At 40.9% G+C, this 18301-nt stretch overlaps 1 protein-coding gene across 5 annotated transcripts in view; it reads left to right on the top strand.

The window, feature by feature from the left end:
• The first annotated feature begins 371 nt into the window (after positions 1 to 371).
• LOC112217514 (ephrin type-A receptor 7) overlaps positions 372 to 18301 on the top strand; it is a 76936-nt gene continuing 59006 nt past the window's right edge. For all 5 annotated transcript variants that reach the window (XM_024377839.2, XM_024377840.2, XM_024377838.2 and 2 more), the window contains exons 1-3: positions 372 to 543; positions 2221 to 2285; positions 5417 to 6086. In XM_024377839.2, coding sequence (XP_024233607.1) covers positions 450 to 543; positions 2221 to 2285; positions 5417 to 6086 — 829 coding nt within the window. In that variant the 5' untranslated portion in view covers positions 372 to 449. The remainder of the gene's footprint in view (positions 544 to 2220; positions 2286 to 5416; positions 6087 to 18301) is intronic.

The raw sequence follows: 18301 nt of genomic DNA, 5'->3' as shown, positions 1-18301 counted from the left end.
TCAAATAGGCCTATTGATATTTTTGTTCTAGGCTAAGGAAATGTATGCTGATAAAAAATATGTGTTGTCTTGTACAGAAATAAAAGCTTTTTTACCATCATATTACCCAAAAGATGTCCAACTTGGCCAAAGAGGACTAGACTGTAACATTTCCTAAAATCATACTTTATGCCTTATGTCTAAGAACAGAATCTGCAAAGAATGTATTGGTCACAAAGCTTGCACATGATCTTTTTCTACGAGCCGTGAGTGGATAATCCCTCTATCAGTCTAGTTTAGTGACATCGGTTGTGTTACAGTCCCCGCCCAGCAGCTGCTGATGCTATTTGAGTGAGAGACGGCAGTTTCTTGTACATTAACCTAAAGTAGCAGGGGGGTTAGCGTCGTCAATGGGAAGCACACGCCACGGTGGAAAAGCGAATACTGTCTAGCTAACTTCCATTTACAACATGGGTTCCACGTCGATTCCGTGTTTGTGGATTACATTTTGCATTCATTTATGTTGTTTTATGGACACTGGAAAAGCACAGAATGCGAAAGAAGGTATGTAAATAAAGTTTGATGCCCTCTCATCATCCAGGCTACATCCCGAAAACTGATCGGCAATGGCGCGAAGTGATATCCAAAGACAGCGCACACCCTGACATTCTGTTGCTTGCGCACGAACGATCATTCCTTTATTTGTGAAATCTGTCACGTGCAATATATCATGACATTAGTTCAGTGACTTAGAGTGTTGTTACTCAGTAGATCGCAGTCTCTGTGCGCATTCACACAGCGTTTGTGTGACAAACGGTCCGTTGTAGGCTATCTTAGCAGGCTTTTACGCATGGCACCCAATCAAAAATAAGGCTCCGTACGGACGATGGTTACATTTTAGTTTTCAAGGCTACAAGTCTACATTTAGGAAGACTGTCATGCCACTCAGTGTCATATCATACATACATTACGACTAGGAATGAACTTATATGATCGTTGGATAAGCTAATTACTATCGCATTAGACACCATAAATATGGTACACAGTAAACCTCCTTGTCATTACAGGAGTTCATGTTTGAAATACCTTAAATAAATCCGTTTTTCTACAAACTGGCATGCTCAGAGCGCGCAAGGAAAGTCTATATCACATACACAGAGCGATAGAAAGATCACTATGCACTTGAAATAAACCAAAGGCTGTTACGTTCATCTCGCTAAAGAAATACGCGTATTAGTAAATTAATACAATTGGAAGGAGAGAAATAAGATTAAAATGGCACCAAGCTGATGACCTTCACTTATACGGGGATTATTGTGTTCGTAAACACACTGTATTGATTCTGACGTAGTCTACTGAAGTGTCCGTCTGAAGTTTGAAACTGGCTGTGTAAATTCTTTTTTAAAAGCATATAGGGCTATATATATGCTCGTATGTCTGATCAATATATTTAACAGATATTAAGCATATAATAACGCCGTTATCAAACATACTCTCTCACGGCCCTTCGTTCTATGGAGATAAATCGGCAGTGCGCTCTCAGGCTGTATTCGGTGAATGGTTCGGCCGTGACTACCCGCTAATAATCTATTGAATACCTATAACCGATATATTTTACAAGTGACACTTTACACCAAATTCATGTCGCCGTTGGTTGACTACATCTGAACTGTTTTGGGATAATTTTCCTGTTGTTCGTACGCCTGTCGCCCGGGCACAGCATGGACTCATGCGTTGATTTTTAATGTGCTAGATTTACGTATAGAGGCAGGTGTTCTCGTCTGACCTTATTGCACCAGCATGCATGCATACTTAAAAGACACACAGATCGATTGTGATTTTTTTTGCTATTTTACCTCATGTTATGTGGTTTCCAGGCTACATGGAACACAAAGTTGTCACACACAAACACTTACTTTTTAGATAAATGAAGATAACGTTACAAGTTGTTCAAAGTCTTTATAGGAAGGAACATGTGTTTATCCAGTGTTTGGTGCTGCAATGTCTTGAATATATAGCAGTATTCTCATGCAGTGTCATTTAGGTGAAAGGTATTGCCATCAATGCCCGTCTGCTCAGCCTGTAAATGTTCATTTTAATAGCTGGCTGCAGAAAGTGGGTCATACGTCTGTCTACTCATCTAGCAGCAAAGTAGACTTTCATAGATTATTAGTCATATTCAGCGAACAGACATTCAGAGATTTAATCGCTTGCTCTTACCATTTTATTTCCTGTCGCTAGTGATTCTGTTGGATTCCAAGGCGCAGCAGACAGAGCTGGAGTGGATATCATATCCTCCTAGTGGGGTAAGTGGGACGGACACTAACTAGCCTGCACACTTCTGAGAACATTCACATAAAATACTTAAATCAACCCTATTATTCTCACTGTTATCATGCTCCATGTGGAAGTCCTTTCCCCCCACAAGTAATAAATACATTTGACTACGAGTCATGAGAAAGTAAGTCATTATTATGAGATAGTATGTTATTATTAGGAGATAGTAAGTCATAATTATGAGATAGCATGTCATAATTATGAGATATGTAAATCATTATAATGATATGCATTTAGGCGATCTGTATTACATGAATCCAATGTGCACTTTGCATCAGGCCCTCCGCAACATTCAAGGACAACCTTACGTAGTCCTAAAGTCAATCACACGTCGTGTGTGTGTGTGTGTGAGAGAGAGAGAGAGCGATAGAGAGAGTTTGTGGTGATATTGTTCCATATTAATGTATTAAAATGTTTGTTTTTTTATGTGAGTTGGTGCCTCAATTAAAGAGGAAATCTGGGATTGGTACATCGATTTTTTTACTTTTAAATTATGAATATACTGTATAGCCATTTATTATTGAGGAATGTAACTTAGAAATGCATGAGCAACGTTCTTACCCCACCAGAACCCCAAATATATGCTTATTTTACTCCATTGTTCGTAAACAATGTAATTGTAAACAAAACGGCACAGCTTCAAAACATGGTTAAACTATCATGGATGGTCAGTCCTTGCTTCCATATGTGAGAGTCCTTCTGTCTATTTATGAGAGTGGTTACATTTCTCCTGCACCATTCCTCAGCTGTTTACCAAAAAAGTGGCAGGGATTAAGTTTTGTTTTTGTTTAGGTTTGAATCCCAGATTGCCCCTTTAAAATCCAGACCTACTATCTCATAATTATGACTTACATATCTCAGAATTATGACTTATATATATCTCAGAATTATGATTTATATATCTCATAATAATGACTTACTATCTAATAGTTATGACATACTATCTCATAACTCGTAGTCAGATTTTCTTATTGGTGTCGGGAATGGGGTTTGTAGACCTACTAACGAGGAAAATCTAGGGCTAATTGGAATGGGAAATTTCAACACGGTCCAGTATAATTATATCTGGCTGACTCATTATCATGCATATGTGCCTCTCGGTAATTGACAGCCACGCTATCCAGAGGCAAGCCTTTTCAAATTTCCACAGTGTCGGACTGAGTTCGACAAAGACCATTTGGGTGGGATGTTTGTTTATGTTAATTGATGTCAGTAGGAGCAGTCCTGAAAATCTATTGGATGGGCGGCATTTAAGTGAAGAGATATTCATGTTGTTTTTGATGTAGCCTCAAGTCAACTTTCCATAATAGCTTGTCCCTAAATATTTTTTACATTTTCATAAATAAAAACATTTAAAAAAATAAATAAATACAAATTTAAGTAATGTGATTGGAAAGTCAGGTATGGAAGTAATCTCAATTGAGCCATCATTTGTTTTTATGCTTATCAGGTATACTTACAGTGCCTTCAGAAAGTATTCACACCTCTTGACTTTTTCCACATGATGTTGTCTTATAGCCTGAATTTGAAATTGATTAAATTGAGATTTTGTGTCACTGGCCTACACACAATACCTCATAATGTTAAAGTGATGTTTTTAGACATTTTTACAAATTAATTGCAAATGGAAAGCTGAAATGTCTTCAGTCAATAAGTATTCAACCCCTTTGTTATGGCAAGCCTAAATAAGATCAGGATTAAAAATATAGATTAATAAATCACATTATAAGTTGCTTGGACTCACTCGATAAAAGTGTTTAACGTGATTTTTGAATGACTACATCATCTCTGTACCCAAGACTTACAATTATCTGTAAGGTCCCTCAGTCGAGCATATTGAATATCCCTTTGAGCTTGGTGAAGTTATTAATTACACTTTGGATGGTGTAATCAATACACCCAGTCACTACAAAGATACAGGTGCCCTTCCTAACTCAGTTGCCGGAGAGGAAGGAAACATGCATATTTTTTTGGCAATAAGGCACTAAAGTAAAACTACAAATAATGTGGCAAAGAAATTAAATGTTTGTCCTGAATACAAATCTTTATGTTTGGGGCAAATCCAACACAACACATCACTGAGTACCACTATTCATATTTTCAAGCATGTGGGGGCTTCATCATGTTATGGGTATGCTTGTCATCGGCAAGGACTACCGAGTTTTTTTAGGATAAAAATAAATGGAATAGAACTAAGCACAGGCAAAATCCTAGAGACACTGGGAGACAAATTCACCTTTCAGTGGGACAGTATCCTAAAACCCAAAGCCAAATATACACTGGAGTTGCTGACCAAGGTGACATTGACTTTAATCAGCTTGAAAATATATGGCAAGACTTTAAAATTGCTGTCTAGCAGTGATCAACAACTAACATGACAGAGCTTGAATAAAAAAATAAATATATATTGTACAATCCAGGTGTGGAAAGCTCTTAGAGACTTACCCAGAAAGACCTACAGCTGTAATCACTGCCAAAGGTGATTCTAACATGTATGTGACTGTGAATACTTATGTAAATGAGTTATTTCTGTATTTCATTTTCAATACATTTGTAAACCTTTCTAAAAACACGTTTTCACTTTGTCATTATGGGAATTGCGTGTAGATTTATTTTGTAACACAACAAAATGTGGAATAAGTCGAGAGGGTATGAATACTTTCTGAAGGCACTGTATTTTACTCTGTTAGTTTCTGTTAGTATTTCCTAATATTTCTTTGGGCCTGATTTCAGAATAACAGGGATACGTTTATGGGTTATGTATAATAGTTGACAAATAGATTAAAAGCATGATGGATGACACATTTTTCAGAAAGTGCTCCAATAACAGGTCTTTTCTTTCCCTATGTACTTGGAATAACATTTTGCTGCACTACCTTTATGCACCTTTATTATTAATTTGTGCAGCTTTCACACTACTTCATTACCATGTATTACATACAAAAGACACTGCGTTGAAGCAATACCACAGTAGGACATAAAAAAACGTCCGTCATTTACATTGTCGGGTGTTGATTTCGTTGCAAAAAATATATCGCTGATGAGAGCCAATCAATATAAATTTACCAAACTTGTGCTCTGTTCTTTTTTTTTTTTTTAGTGGGAAGAGATCAGCGGGTTGGATGAAAACTACACCCCCATTCGCACATACCAGGTTTGTCAGGTCATGGAGCCGAATCAGAACAACTGGCTTCGGACTAGCTGGATAGAGAAGGGCGATGCCCAGAGGATTTTTGTGGAACTGAAGTTCACCTTGAGGGATTGTAACAGTCTACCCGGTGTGGTGGGCACGTGCAAGGAGACATTCAACTTGTATTATCAGGAAACCGATTCGGAAGTCGGCAGGAATATACGAGAGAACCAGTACGTGAAAATTGACACAATCGCAGCAGACGAGAGCTTCACCCAGGGGGACCTGGGAGAGAGGAAGATGAAGCTGAATACAGAAGTGCGCATCATTGGGCCGCTGTCCAGACGAGGGTTTTATCTGGCCTTCCAGGATGTAGGGGCATGCATCGCACTGGTCTCTGTCAAAGTTTATTACAAGAAGTGCTGGTCCATCATTGAGAACCTGGCCACTTTCCCAGACACAGTGACGGGGTCAGAGTTCTCCTCTCTGGTCGAGGTCGAGGGCACGTGTGTCAGTGACGCCGAGGAGGAGGCCGACAACTCTCCCAAGATGCACTGCAGCGCAGAGGGGGAATGGCTGGTGCCTATAGGGAAATGTATATGCAAAGCGGGATTTCATCAGAAGGGCGATGCATGTGAACGTGAGTACAGTTACAGTATAGTAACCTCGCTGTATATATTCTATCCATACTCAATTTTCATTAGTGGCATAGATTTTTCCATCCTCATTCCAAAGACGTCAGTTTGCAATATTGAGAAATACTCCAAACATTGTTTTAATTAGGGAAATATTAAACTTATTGGTAAGCAGAAAATGTGCCTCATTCAAATGTACATGTTTAGAATCGTTTTTTCCCCCCCTTTGAATCATTATTGCACAGAATCACCCATGCCATGCCTAAACACCAGAAAAAAAATCTGTTGAGCATTTTAGTTTTTAATTATGCAAAGCATGCAAATTACAAGTTAGGCCACATTGAATAGTTGTGGTGGCAAATAAAATTAAAGCAGCTGATTTGAAGGCAATAATAATGATGGATAAAGTATGGAGGCCCCCGAAATCCTCAGTGTTATAATTGGAATCCATGTTAATTGTTTGATTAGCGGGCTCTTAATTTATATCCGTGGTTCTGTTGACACTGGGATTAAATGATAACTTGCACTTCAGTTTAGCTCAATACTCCTCTGCAAGAGCACTTACCTCTATGGATGGCTACTGGCCAAGGCAATCACTCGCAGAATACACAGGTCTGAAGGAAGTCCATCCAATATTTCAGTATCCCTCTGCCCAATCCAAACGACCCTGACAGAAAGGGAAACAAATAGCCGCCATACTGTGGCATGTAGGCCTCGGGATATTTACGAAGGGACCTAACAGGAAACGCAATTACAGTCAAGCTTGGCTGTGTTGTTTGGTCCTAGCACCAAGCCTCGGCAATTAGCATTAAAATGCTTTATGTCACTATAATTGCACAAAGGATTATTTTCAGTGGCCACCTGACTTGTAAAATAAAAAAATCAGGTTGCATTAAAGGAGAACTACTTAGGTCACATAGCTTAAGTGCCCTGTCTTGTCAGCCAAACATCCCCCCCCCTCGCAATGTCCATTAAAGCAGCTTATGAGGGGTACTGACAAGTAATAATTAAAGAGAATGTGTCTCAGCACAAATTAGAAGTCCAAGTAGGCTCAGCCACTTTTAGGCCACTACTGCCAAACATGGTCCTTCACCAGCGTGTTCAGCATATACCCTCTACCCTGTGAAGTGTACTTAGGTGATATTATCAGAAATAAAAAATTGCCTCTTGAGTTATGTTCCCTCAAATGTGGTAGAGCTCGTTCAACACCCAAGAGTCCTTTTTTCTGGTGTTGTTTATGTTATTTTGGTAAGTAGGTGTGCAATTCTGCCCCAGGGACAAAAGCTACATTAAAAAGCAATTTGGGCCATTTTCTGATTCACTTCCAAAGGAGCAAACAATGTAGCATATAGTATAAAAGCTTTGTCTAAAAAAATGCCTGCTTTATTCCTGCTCTTCTGCATGTAAAGCATTGTGCACATGGCCTGCTTGAACTGAACTGTTGCCCATCCCAGGCAATGAACTGATCCAACGAAGAACAAAACTTGCCCTTAACTTTACAAGAGATTTATTTAGATTGGGGCATGGTTGGCTATTGTATTATGGGGGTAGTTAATCTAAATAAAATGAACATCATACTGCAGCATCAGCAGCTTCTCAGATATGTGGTGATATTAAACTGCCCATTCAGGGGTTTCCTCTTGGAGCAAATCAAAGGGGAAAATACTCAAGTTTTCCATCGGTTGAACACCACTGCAATGGGGCCTAGGATGGAAGATGTTTTTTGTCCCTTGTAACCACGACTAGCGTATCCTGCAGGCCATTGCCCTACAACAGTACAGCTAAAGTACTTGCGTTGGATTTCATACAGTCTTTACCCAGGCCTCCCTTTTAGCCTCCTCAACGGGATACTGCGCCTCCCTATATAGATCAGAGATACACATTCCCTCATATGTTCCCCCACTGTCCCATTTTCAATATCTACGGTATCCCCCAACTATAAAATGGCCGTCTGTGATATATCGAGGAGAAGGTTGAAGGAGGAGCAAGTGAGTTGAGCTGTCAGTCATGTCATTCGAGGACTAGCAGCCCCCCCCCCGGTGGATGCAGCAGCCTCCTCCAGAACGTGTTGTGATCCGCTCATTCATCACCGTCACCGGAGAAGAGCTGCATGTCTTTCAGTCCTCTCCCTCCCTGTCTCTGTCTCTGTTTAACTCTTTGTGTGTGGCAATCTGCAGCACTATAAATGCCTGTCTTTCTCTCTCTCTCTCTCTCCCAGTGTTAGGAGATTCAATGTTGTGGGTTTTGAAAAAGGCCCATTTGAAGTGTCCTGCAGCGTGCGCAGGGTTTATTTGCATACATGTGTGTGGTGTTAAAATTAGTGGGCATTCATGTTCAGGTTCTGTTCAGCAGTGGCCCACTCACGGAAATGGAGCCACGGAGTGAGGGCCCTTGTGTTTTTTTCCTGAGTTGTTCTCGAACCCCAGGAATGTATGTTTTCCAATTTTAACACATCACATAATTGTTCCTAAGCAACCAACTCCTGAGAGCTGAATAACTATTGACCTGTATGTTGTCCAATTTTAACACATAATTATGTTGTTAAAGGACAATTCCTCCACTTTAGAACCAGTTATTATGATGTTAGTATAAATGCACAACTGTAAGATTTTATATACATTTTTGTTAGTCATATTGCACAATTCCTTGTTTTTGTATTTTTTTTAATCATCGGCATTGCCCTCACATACAGTATACTACAATTCCCAGAGTGCATTTCACCTCCCAAGAGTGCATTTCACCTTCCAAGCAAGCTCAGGTGAAGCTTATGTCATAAGTTATGAGTCCATTTCACTTTACTTTTGGGTTGTAAATATATTATAATGTTTACATGAATATCATGCTGAATATATGTTCATGTCATTGTCACCAATCAATTGCATTACACTCAAAAATAATTAGAATTTATATTCTAATGATTGCTAACCCTAAGTTACTGTATCTGATAGTTAGCTAGCCCGACTGCTATATCAGAAATAATTGTGTTTGCAACAATTACAGCCAAGTTTAATCTTAGTGACTGTCTTAAACAACAGTCAACAAACATGCAGGCGTGTTATGAAATGTACAGGCACATCACTACGGAATCCTAGTCTAATGCTTGAAGCCTGTATCTTTGGTGCTAATATTAGCCATGCTAGCTAGCTACATAGCTAACCCGGCTGCATCTGAAATAAAGTGTTTTAAAAAAAGAAGCCAAATACAACCTTTAAGAACTGTCCAAGCATCCATCCAACAACACTGAAGACCTATTGGAACGAATAAAAAAAAAGTTAACAAGTAATTCGCTACGAAAATATGTTCCTTGCAATTAGTGATCCTTGGGACGTGCCTACCCCATTGAAGTTGACATTTGAAATGGTTAAGTTAAGGGTTAAGGTTAGGGTAAGGATAGGGGTTAGGGTTCAGGGTAGTGACGTCTCAAGGATCCCGGATAGCAGTAACCATAAAAATATATGTCCACGCAACTACATCGGTAATGGTGGGAGTGGTTTTGCAGAATGGAATTATGGGACTTTGAGCCTTGAACAACAGAAGTATATTGGAGTAAGCTGGCTGTAAATGTCATTAGGTTTCTGAGCATCTGTTTGAAATATTTCCAGATGTTATTGGACAACCAGAGCAACATATAGCAGGGAGTTCCACTATGATCAAAAAAACACAGATTTTATTTGTCATCTCAGGGATCCTCCTCATCACTAAAGAATCAATATACATGAAATTATGATATACACTGAAACTGTGTAGGAGATTGCTAAATACTTCATTATAGCAACCCAAATGTTAAATGTGTCGGAGTTGCCCTTTTTAGTAGCCTATCCTGAAAACGGATTAACTATTGACCTGCTCAACTATTTCTCCAGTGTGAAAGGCCTGGTACCTCCAGTAAACAGGTAAAAACAAAACCTTATCCCAGAGCTATCACTACATGCTAACATGAGAATTAATGAAAGGATATAGCATCCTGCATACACTGATTACCATCCATCTTGGGGTGTCAGGAAGTCGGACAGGAGTTAGTCTGGGGCTGATTGATGGGCCGATGCCCCTGAGGGAAGGACCTAGGTTGACCACAGAAGCCAAGGTGCGTCTGTGTGAAGGGGAGAGAGGCCCCAGCCCAGCTCCAGGCCCAGGCAACTACTTAGCATTTCAAAGGAAGCCAGGAGTCAGGGGACCCCATGCTTCTTGACGCTCCTCCTGATTGATAAGGTGTGAATTGAATGCTCCAAATGGCGGTCCTTTGTAACCGCTACCAAGCTTAATTATGCAAATAACGGTACACACGGAATCACCAGGAGACGCAACTGGATTCAAATCACTCAAGATTGAAGTAATTTGGGGATAGATGGTGGCTAGTCTTGTCACCGCCAGTGTTGGCTAACTTCCTGTAAATAGCTGCATTCTTCCACAGCTTCAGGGTTGTTCCTGTTGTTTTTGTTTGACCTGGCAGGTAGCAGAGTGATATAGGCACAGATGTGCCATTGTATCTATTGCTTTTGTACACAAACATGGTCGACAGCTTACATCGAATCTGAAAATCAATTTGTTTTTTATTTTGGGCGGATTCATCTAAATAGTATGTTGGCTTATACATGTTGACCAAGTTTGGGATATTATTGTTCATTTTGCTGGAAATTGTAGTTTTGTTAGTAGCTGGAGAGACACGTAGATAGTAAACACCCTCACCTATTTACACCCCCCAAATGTATAGTTACTGTGTAATAGAGCATGTGCCTGTTTTGTACAAGGAGAACAAGTCACTGGGAAAAAAAACACTAGGCTTTCATGCTACAGAGCACTTCCAAGCACATTTCTAAGTCCCCCCTCTGCCTGCTCTGGGTGTAAGTGGGAAAAAGTGTGAGCTTATGTAATAAGTTATTGATTTTCCTCTTAAAGGAAGATTGAAGTGCAGAGCCACCAGTCTGCAGAGCTCCCAGAGGAGAAAGCCTCGCTGACAACAGACAAGGCCCTCCCTGACACACAGCTAGGTGCTAAGACCCCGGGCCCAGTCACATATCACTTTCACCCACAGGGACAGTACCACTAAATGGCAAGACGTTGTCTTCTGACATCGTGTTCGCCTGTCCGATAGCATGCCTCCCAAGAGTCAGCGGCTGAGCAATTACAAAAAAAGACATCTGTGCCACAGTTTAGATAGCCAAAGAGAAGTAAAGCCCGCAATCTCAAGAGGTATGGAACTGGGGATCGATGGAGGTGTCTGAACCTGTTAGTGCAAGTGGAGATGAGGACTGCTGAGGCACGCGGAAGGGGCTATTGTTGTGCGGAGAGAGAGGGAGCCGGAGAGGTGACTCTTTTGATGACCAAGGGTCATCTGCTGCGATCATCCATCTTCCATCTTGGCAGTGTCCTGTCATCCAGGGCGCTCACGTTACTAAGCGCAAGAGGCAAGCCTCCATTGTCCAGCCCGTCCTTGTTTGTAGCCATGTGTAAAGGAAGTTAATATTCCCTGACCTTATGCATAGCCAATGAGAGACCCCAGTGTCACATTGGAAATGACACAATCTGACACAAAATAGCAAAGGTCTCCATTTTAGGGTCAACAATGTCTACCCACATATCTCTCCTCGTTGTCTTTGTTTGCTTTAAAACAGAGAAGGTTTACTAGGATTCTGTCTATTCATGAAATTCAACTTGGGTCTCTAATTTGTCCTGACAGCTCTTATTTAGTGACACATCTATAGATGATTAATGTGTGCCAGTTAGTTACTCTCCATTTTGAACTAGCATGACTCAAAGAGCAGAGGGATAATATATTTGATTTTGCCCCATTTGATCAACAGTTATTCAGCGAAAGGGGTTAAATAAATGTAATCTATTTGTGTCTTCTGGACACGTTGGTGTGTCCCGACAAGTTCTAAGTGGTTTATGTTTTACTATGTGATTTATATTCATATGTACATGAGTTAGTTCCAGCAGCTTATCAATGAGATGAAAGAAAAACCTTTTACCAATGACCAGGCAGCAAGCGAGCAACAACGTGTTGTCTGTGGGGAGACTTGTGCCGGATACTTTTAGGTGTGGATTTTATACCCTCATTGTATCCACTTTTATCTATAAATATAATATCTGCAAGAATGACAAACAGTAGGAGCAAACATGAAAGATAATAGAGTTTTCTTTTCGTTTGATATTGCCCTAACCCAATATGCATTAATGTTAGATTAAGGCCTATAATCATGTGAATCGATGCATATCGGCTATTCTAGTTTTGCATATGACTTTGAAACAAATATTTACCAAACCAAAATGAATGGAAAAGAGTGAGCCCAGTAAAACCTTTTTTTGTTAGGAAAACGAGGCATTTGCATTTAATTTGACATGTGGACGTTCCTGCAGAATGTCAGGCCTGGCAGCATTATGCCGCTAGGAGACTTGATATCCAGAGGAAAGATTTATTTTGTATTATTTTGTTTCTCATTCGGGAAGTGGTAGTATATATTTAAAAGGGAGAGACATTGGATCCAACATTAAAATGAATGCCTTGTTAACTGTCCAAATGTACAATTCAAAAGCTCTCCAAATTCACAATTTCAACCATTTTGTGCTCTTTACATTTCTCTGAGGAAGGAACCATGCTACGTTATACTAATGAGAAGCAGAAGAAACTGCCCTTTTCTCATAACTAGGGGTTACAAAGAGCAAAAGCACTGCACAGAGGAATACAAGCTACTTTGTGAGGCAGACAATGAGTGTGTTTCTGTGCTAGGTTAGTACCAAATAGAACATTTAAGAAAAAATTATAAAACAGATCATGTTCATGTTCATGTTCCAAATCATTTGATTGGACAGGAACTGGGTATATATTTTGTGTGATTGGTTGTCAGGACAGGAACTGGGTATATATTTGGTGTGATTGGTTGTCAGGACAGGAACTGGGTATATATTTGGTGTGATTGGTTGTCAGGACAGGAACTGGGTATATATTTGGTGTGATTGGTTGTCAGGACAGGAACTGGGTATATATTTGGTGTGATTGGTTGTCAGGACAGGAACTGGGTATATATTTGGTGTGGTTGGTTGTCAGGACAGGAACTGGGTATATATTTGGTGTGGTTGGTTGTCAGGACAGGAACTGGGTATATATTTGGTGTGGTTGGTTGCCAGGACAGGAACTGGGTATATATTTGGTGTGGTTGGTTGTCAGGACAGGAACTGGGTATATATTTGGTGTGGTTGGTTGTCAGGACAGGAACTGGGTATATATTTGGTGTGGTTGGTTGTCAGGACAGGAACTGGGTATATATTTGGTGTGGTTGGTTGTCAGGACAGGAACTGGGTATATATTTGGTGTGGTTGGTTGTCAGTACAGGAACTGGGTATATATTTGGTGTGGTTGGTTATCAGGACAGGAACTGGGTATATATTTGGTGTGGTTGGTTGTCAGGACAGGAACTGGGTATATATTTTGTGTGATTGGTTGTCAGGACAGGAACTGGGTATATATTTGGTGTGATTGGTTGTCAGGACAGGAACTGGGTATATATTTGGTGTGATTGGTTGTCAGGACAGGAACTGGGTATATATTTGGTGTGGTTGGTTGTCAGGACAGGAACTGGGTATATATTTGGTGTGGTTGGTTGTCAGGACAGGAACTGGGTATATATTTGGTGTGGTTGGTTGTCAGGACAGGAACTGGGTTTAGATTTGGTGTGGTAGGTTGTCAGGACAGGAACTGGGTATATATTTGGTGTGGTTGGTTGTCAGGACAGGAACTGGGTATATATTTGGTTTTTGGTTGTGGTGGTTTTAGATTTGTGTGGTTGGTTGTCAGGACAGGAACTGGGTATATATTTGGTGTGGTTGGTTGTCAGGACAGGAACTGGGTATATATTTGGTGTGGTTGGTTGTCAGGACAGGAACTGGGTATATATTTGATGTGGTTGGTTGTCAGGACAGGAACTGGGTTATATTTGGTGTGGTTGGTTGCCAGGACAGGAACTGGGTATATATTTGGTGTGGTTGGTTGTCAGGACAGGAACTGGGTATATATTTGGTGTGGTTGGTTGTCAGGACAGGAACTGGGTATATATTTGGTGTGGTTGGTTGTCAGGACAGGAACTGGGTATATATTTGGTGTGGTTGGTTGTCAGGACAGGAACTGGGTATATATTTGGTGTGGTTGGTTGTCAGTACAGGAACTGGGTATATATTTGGTGTGGTTGGTTATCAGGACAGGAACTGGGTATATATTTGGTGTGGTTGGTTGTCAGGACAGGAACTGGGTATATATTTTGTGTGATTGGTTGTCAGGACAGGAACTGGGTATATATTTGGTGTGATTGGTTGTCAGGACAGGAACTGGGTATATATTTGGTGTGATTGGTTGTCAGGACAGGAACTGGGTATATATTTGGTGTGGTTGGTTGTCAGGACAGGAACTGGGTATATATTTGGTGTGGTTGGTTGTCAGGACAGGAACTGGGTATATATTTGGTGTGGTTGGTTGTCAGGACAGGAACTGGGTTTAGATTTGGTGTGGTTGGTTGTCAGGACAGGAACTGGGTATATATTTGGTGTGGTTGGTTGTCAGGACAGGAACTGGGTATATATTTGGTGTGTTTGGTTGTCAGGACAGGAACTGGTTTTAGATTTGGTGTGGTTGGTTGTCAGGACAGGAACTGGGTATATATTTGGTGTGGTTGGTTGTCAGGACAGGAACTGGGTTTAGATTTGGTGTGGTTGGTTGTCAGGACAGGAACTGGGTTTAGATTTGGTGTGGTTGGTTGTCAGGACAGGAACTGGGTATAGATTTGGTGTGGTTGGTTGTCAGGACAGGAACTGGGTATATATTTGGTGTGGTTGGTTGTCAGGACAGGAACTGGGTATATATTTGTGTGGTTGGTTGTCAGGACAGGAACTGGGTATATATTTGGTGTGGTTGGTTGTCAGGACAGGAACTGGGTTTAGATTTGGTGTGGTTGTCAGTGGGTGTCAGGACAGGAACTGGGTATATATTTGGTGTGGTTGGTTGCCAGGACAGGAACTGGATATATTTGGTGTGGTTGGTTGTCAGGACAGGAACTGGGTATAGATTTGGTGTGGTTGGTTGTCAGGACAGGAACTGGGTATATATTTGGTGTGGTTGGTTGTCAGGACAGGAACTGGGTATATATTTGGTGTGGTTGGTTGTCAGGACAGGAACTGGGTATATATTTGGTGTGGTTGGTTGTCAGGACAGGAACTGGGTTTAGACTTGGTGTGGTTGGTTGTCAAATCTTGATCGATGGTTCTCTTGGCCTCCTGAGGGGCTCTGGCTGTCTCTGGAGCAGCGTGCACGGCAGCACGGCCATCTGAGGGCAAATGGACACCTTTGTGTCACTGGAGGCCAAGGGGGCTGGACCACGGTGGGGAAACTAGCGGCTGGTTTGACATTGTCCCTGTGTTTCAGTCCTTTCTGTCACAGTAGTGGGACCATGGGGATTGGAGTGGGGTGGAAGGGAGGGGGAGAGTGGGGGGGGGGGCATTGGCACAATCTGGATATAATGCTTAGTTGCTGACTGGGGACGTTTTGAGTGCTGATTCGTTGTGGCTGCAGGGGGCTTTGGGTCTGGGTAAACCTTTGGCCCACTGCTTTTATCTCCAGAGCAGCACAGTCTCTTCTCCTTTCCTTAGAAGTCTTTCAGCAGAGGTCCTCTCAGAGCTGACCACATCCTCCATTAAAATGTAGCTGCCCGGCCTAGCTGCCCTTAAGACTTTTCTCTCCCGTCGCCATGCGAGTTAAATGAACTAAATAAAAGACGATTAGGCAGGGACATTTTCCATGTCACTGGAAATTCATTTGGAAAGCCTTTACCCTGCATGATAAATTAAAGAAGTGAAGACCTCTCTCTTTCTCTGGAAGAGGCTATAGTTTTGTTCCGGACGCAATGTTCAGTTTCTGCTCAGGCGGGACCAGAGCTATAAATTCTGTAATATAATTGATTTAATGTGATAACATCCTTCATTTTCCATCTGCAGATCCATGCAGTAAATCAATATGAAAGCTGAGGGAGGAAACAGGTGCTGGAGTTTATTGTTGCTTATTTGTATTTCTGACAACATGCAGCAGCACAGGCTGTAATGCATTAGGAGCAGATGTCTTTTGAAAAGTTTGGAAACTAGTTATGAACTGGTTATAAGTAAATGATGTTATGTTTTCTTCACACCTATCATGTGACTTTTGTAACTGTTGCGACATTTACCAAAACTACGGTACATATTGATTATTGAATCAGATGTACTGGCATGATTATCACCACATCCGATACAAGACTTAATTTTTTAACATAGATGTCTTGGCTTTAGGTTTAACACTTGAACAATTACAAGTGAGGCTAAAGATACTTCCTTTGGTACTACGGACGACAAAGTGGAGTCAACACAAATGGGAATGTCAGTAATATAATGTATTCAGTAGTAATTAGATTGCCCTGCTATTTTACTTAAAAGGTCCAGTGCCGTGGTTTTTATCTCAATATCAAATCATTTCTGGGTAACAATTAAGCACCTTGCAGTGATTGTTTTCAATTCAAATCATCAAAAAGAAACAAAAATAGCTTCTTAGTCATTTCTCAAGCAAGAGTTTCGCTAGGACTCTCTGGGAGTGGTCTGAGTGGGGAGGGGAAAACAGAAAACGAGCTGTTATTGGCAGAGAGGTTTAGAACTCTCTTACTTATTGGTCTGTTAACTAATGTACTGCATGGTGATGTCACCATGGAATGCCAAAACTCGCTCCCACCAAAACAGGTGGAAATTTCAGGCGGTCTTTTCAAACAGCTCTTACATTAATCTTACATTTAAAAAATCCCAATTTCACAGTATTGTTCCATAGTGTGGAAATATACAGTATATAAAACCCATGATATTTTTTTGTTGTTGCTCTGGGCCTAAATCAGCGGCCTAAATCATTTAAATCAGTTCTATTTTGCTGTGAAATTGAAACCATATTTCCCTGTTAGATTTCATTCCCAATGATGTGTATATTTCCAATTCTACAACCCAAATACTTTAAGACTGAAATTATATGGAATGTTTGGTTAGCCAGAACAGAGTAGATTTAAAAAAATAAAAAAATCGGTAGGCTAGTTTTGATCTTAGCTTGGTACATCTAACCAGACACTTCCTCAGGGAGTGCGCCCTCTAACACAGTGTAAGGGAATGCTAATCTTCTCTTTGTTTCTCATGGTAAAGCTACTTATCTCCCCCTAAGCACAGTTAGCACCGATGAATGGAGCAGTTGTCTGGATGTGCCAAGCCAGCCAATCCAGCTGTGCGTGGTGGGCCTATGTGGGAAGAATTATCGACAATATGATAGTTTTTAGGTGTTTTAACCATTTAATCTGGTTCTTTCTAGCTAAGACTCCTAATCTGATCATTTTGTAGTTTTTCGCTCCCTGTAGCCTTGTTCCCCCCCACCATCTAAAGCCCACAGGAGGTGTAGGTGTTTGAAAGTAGCTTGTTTGGAAGGGTTTAGACATTCAAACTAAATTTGCGTCCCCTGCGAAGAGGGTTCCAGCAGGGTCTCAGTTCTGTCTCCCTCCACTTCTGTGTGTGTTGTGCCACTGTTTCCAGGAGCTGGTTAGGCGCCTCGCCTTTCAAAGGTGAAAGATTAACACGTCTCAGGGAAAAAGCCCAGTTGTTCAGCTTAGTTTCTCTTTCTTTTCTTTCTTTATAGATTCAAAAAAGGGAGATTTAATAGAAAGCGCAGAAGGCTACCTGAATATTGTTTTCCTCTTCCACAGAGGTGGAGAAGTGTAAAAACACCTGTTGCTAGGCGGACGCAGTAAAACAACATTTCATTAGCATATAAAAGAGAGTGTAGCATACATAACATGTCAGTAAACAGAGCTTGATGGATGTCCCAACACATACTATTTACTCAGGCAAGCACACAAGTTACATCTAAGCCACACAGCATACACCCTGTAGCCAATGTTAAGTAAATGCATAAGAAATCAGCTTCTCCAGAGCTATTGGCATCCCTTTCCAGCTACGACACAGTGTCACGGTCATAATTGTATATTATAAACTGGGCGGTTCGAGTCCTGAATGCTAATTGACTGACAGCCATGGTATGGCAGACCGCATACTACGGGTGACAAAACATTTATCTTTACTGCTCTAATTATGTTGGTAACCAGTTTATAATAGCAACAACCTCTGGGTTGCATCGCCACCTAAGAACAGCCCGTAGCCATGGTATATTGGCCATATTCAACAC

This window comes from Oncorhynchus tshawytscha, linkage group LG18 (genome assembly GCF_018296145.1).
Source record: "Oncorhynchus tshawytscha isolate Ot180627B linkage group LG18, Otsh_v2.0, whole genome shotgun sequence".
NCBI lineage: Eukaryota > Metazoa > Chordata > Actinopteri > Salmoniformes > Salmonidae > Oncorhynchus > Oncorhynchus tshawytscha.
The sequence above is the reverse complement of the archived record's forward strand: the minus strand, read 5'-3'. Positions and strand labels throughout refer to the sequence as shown.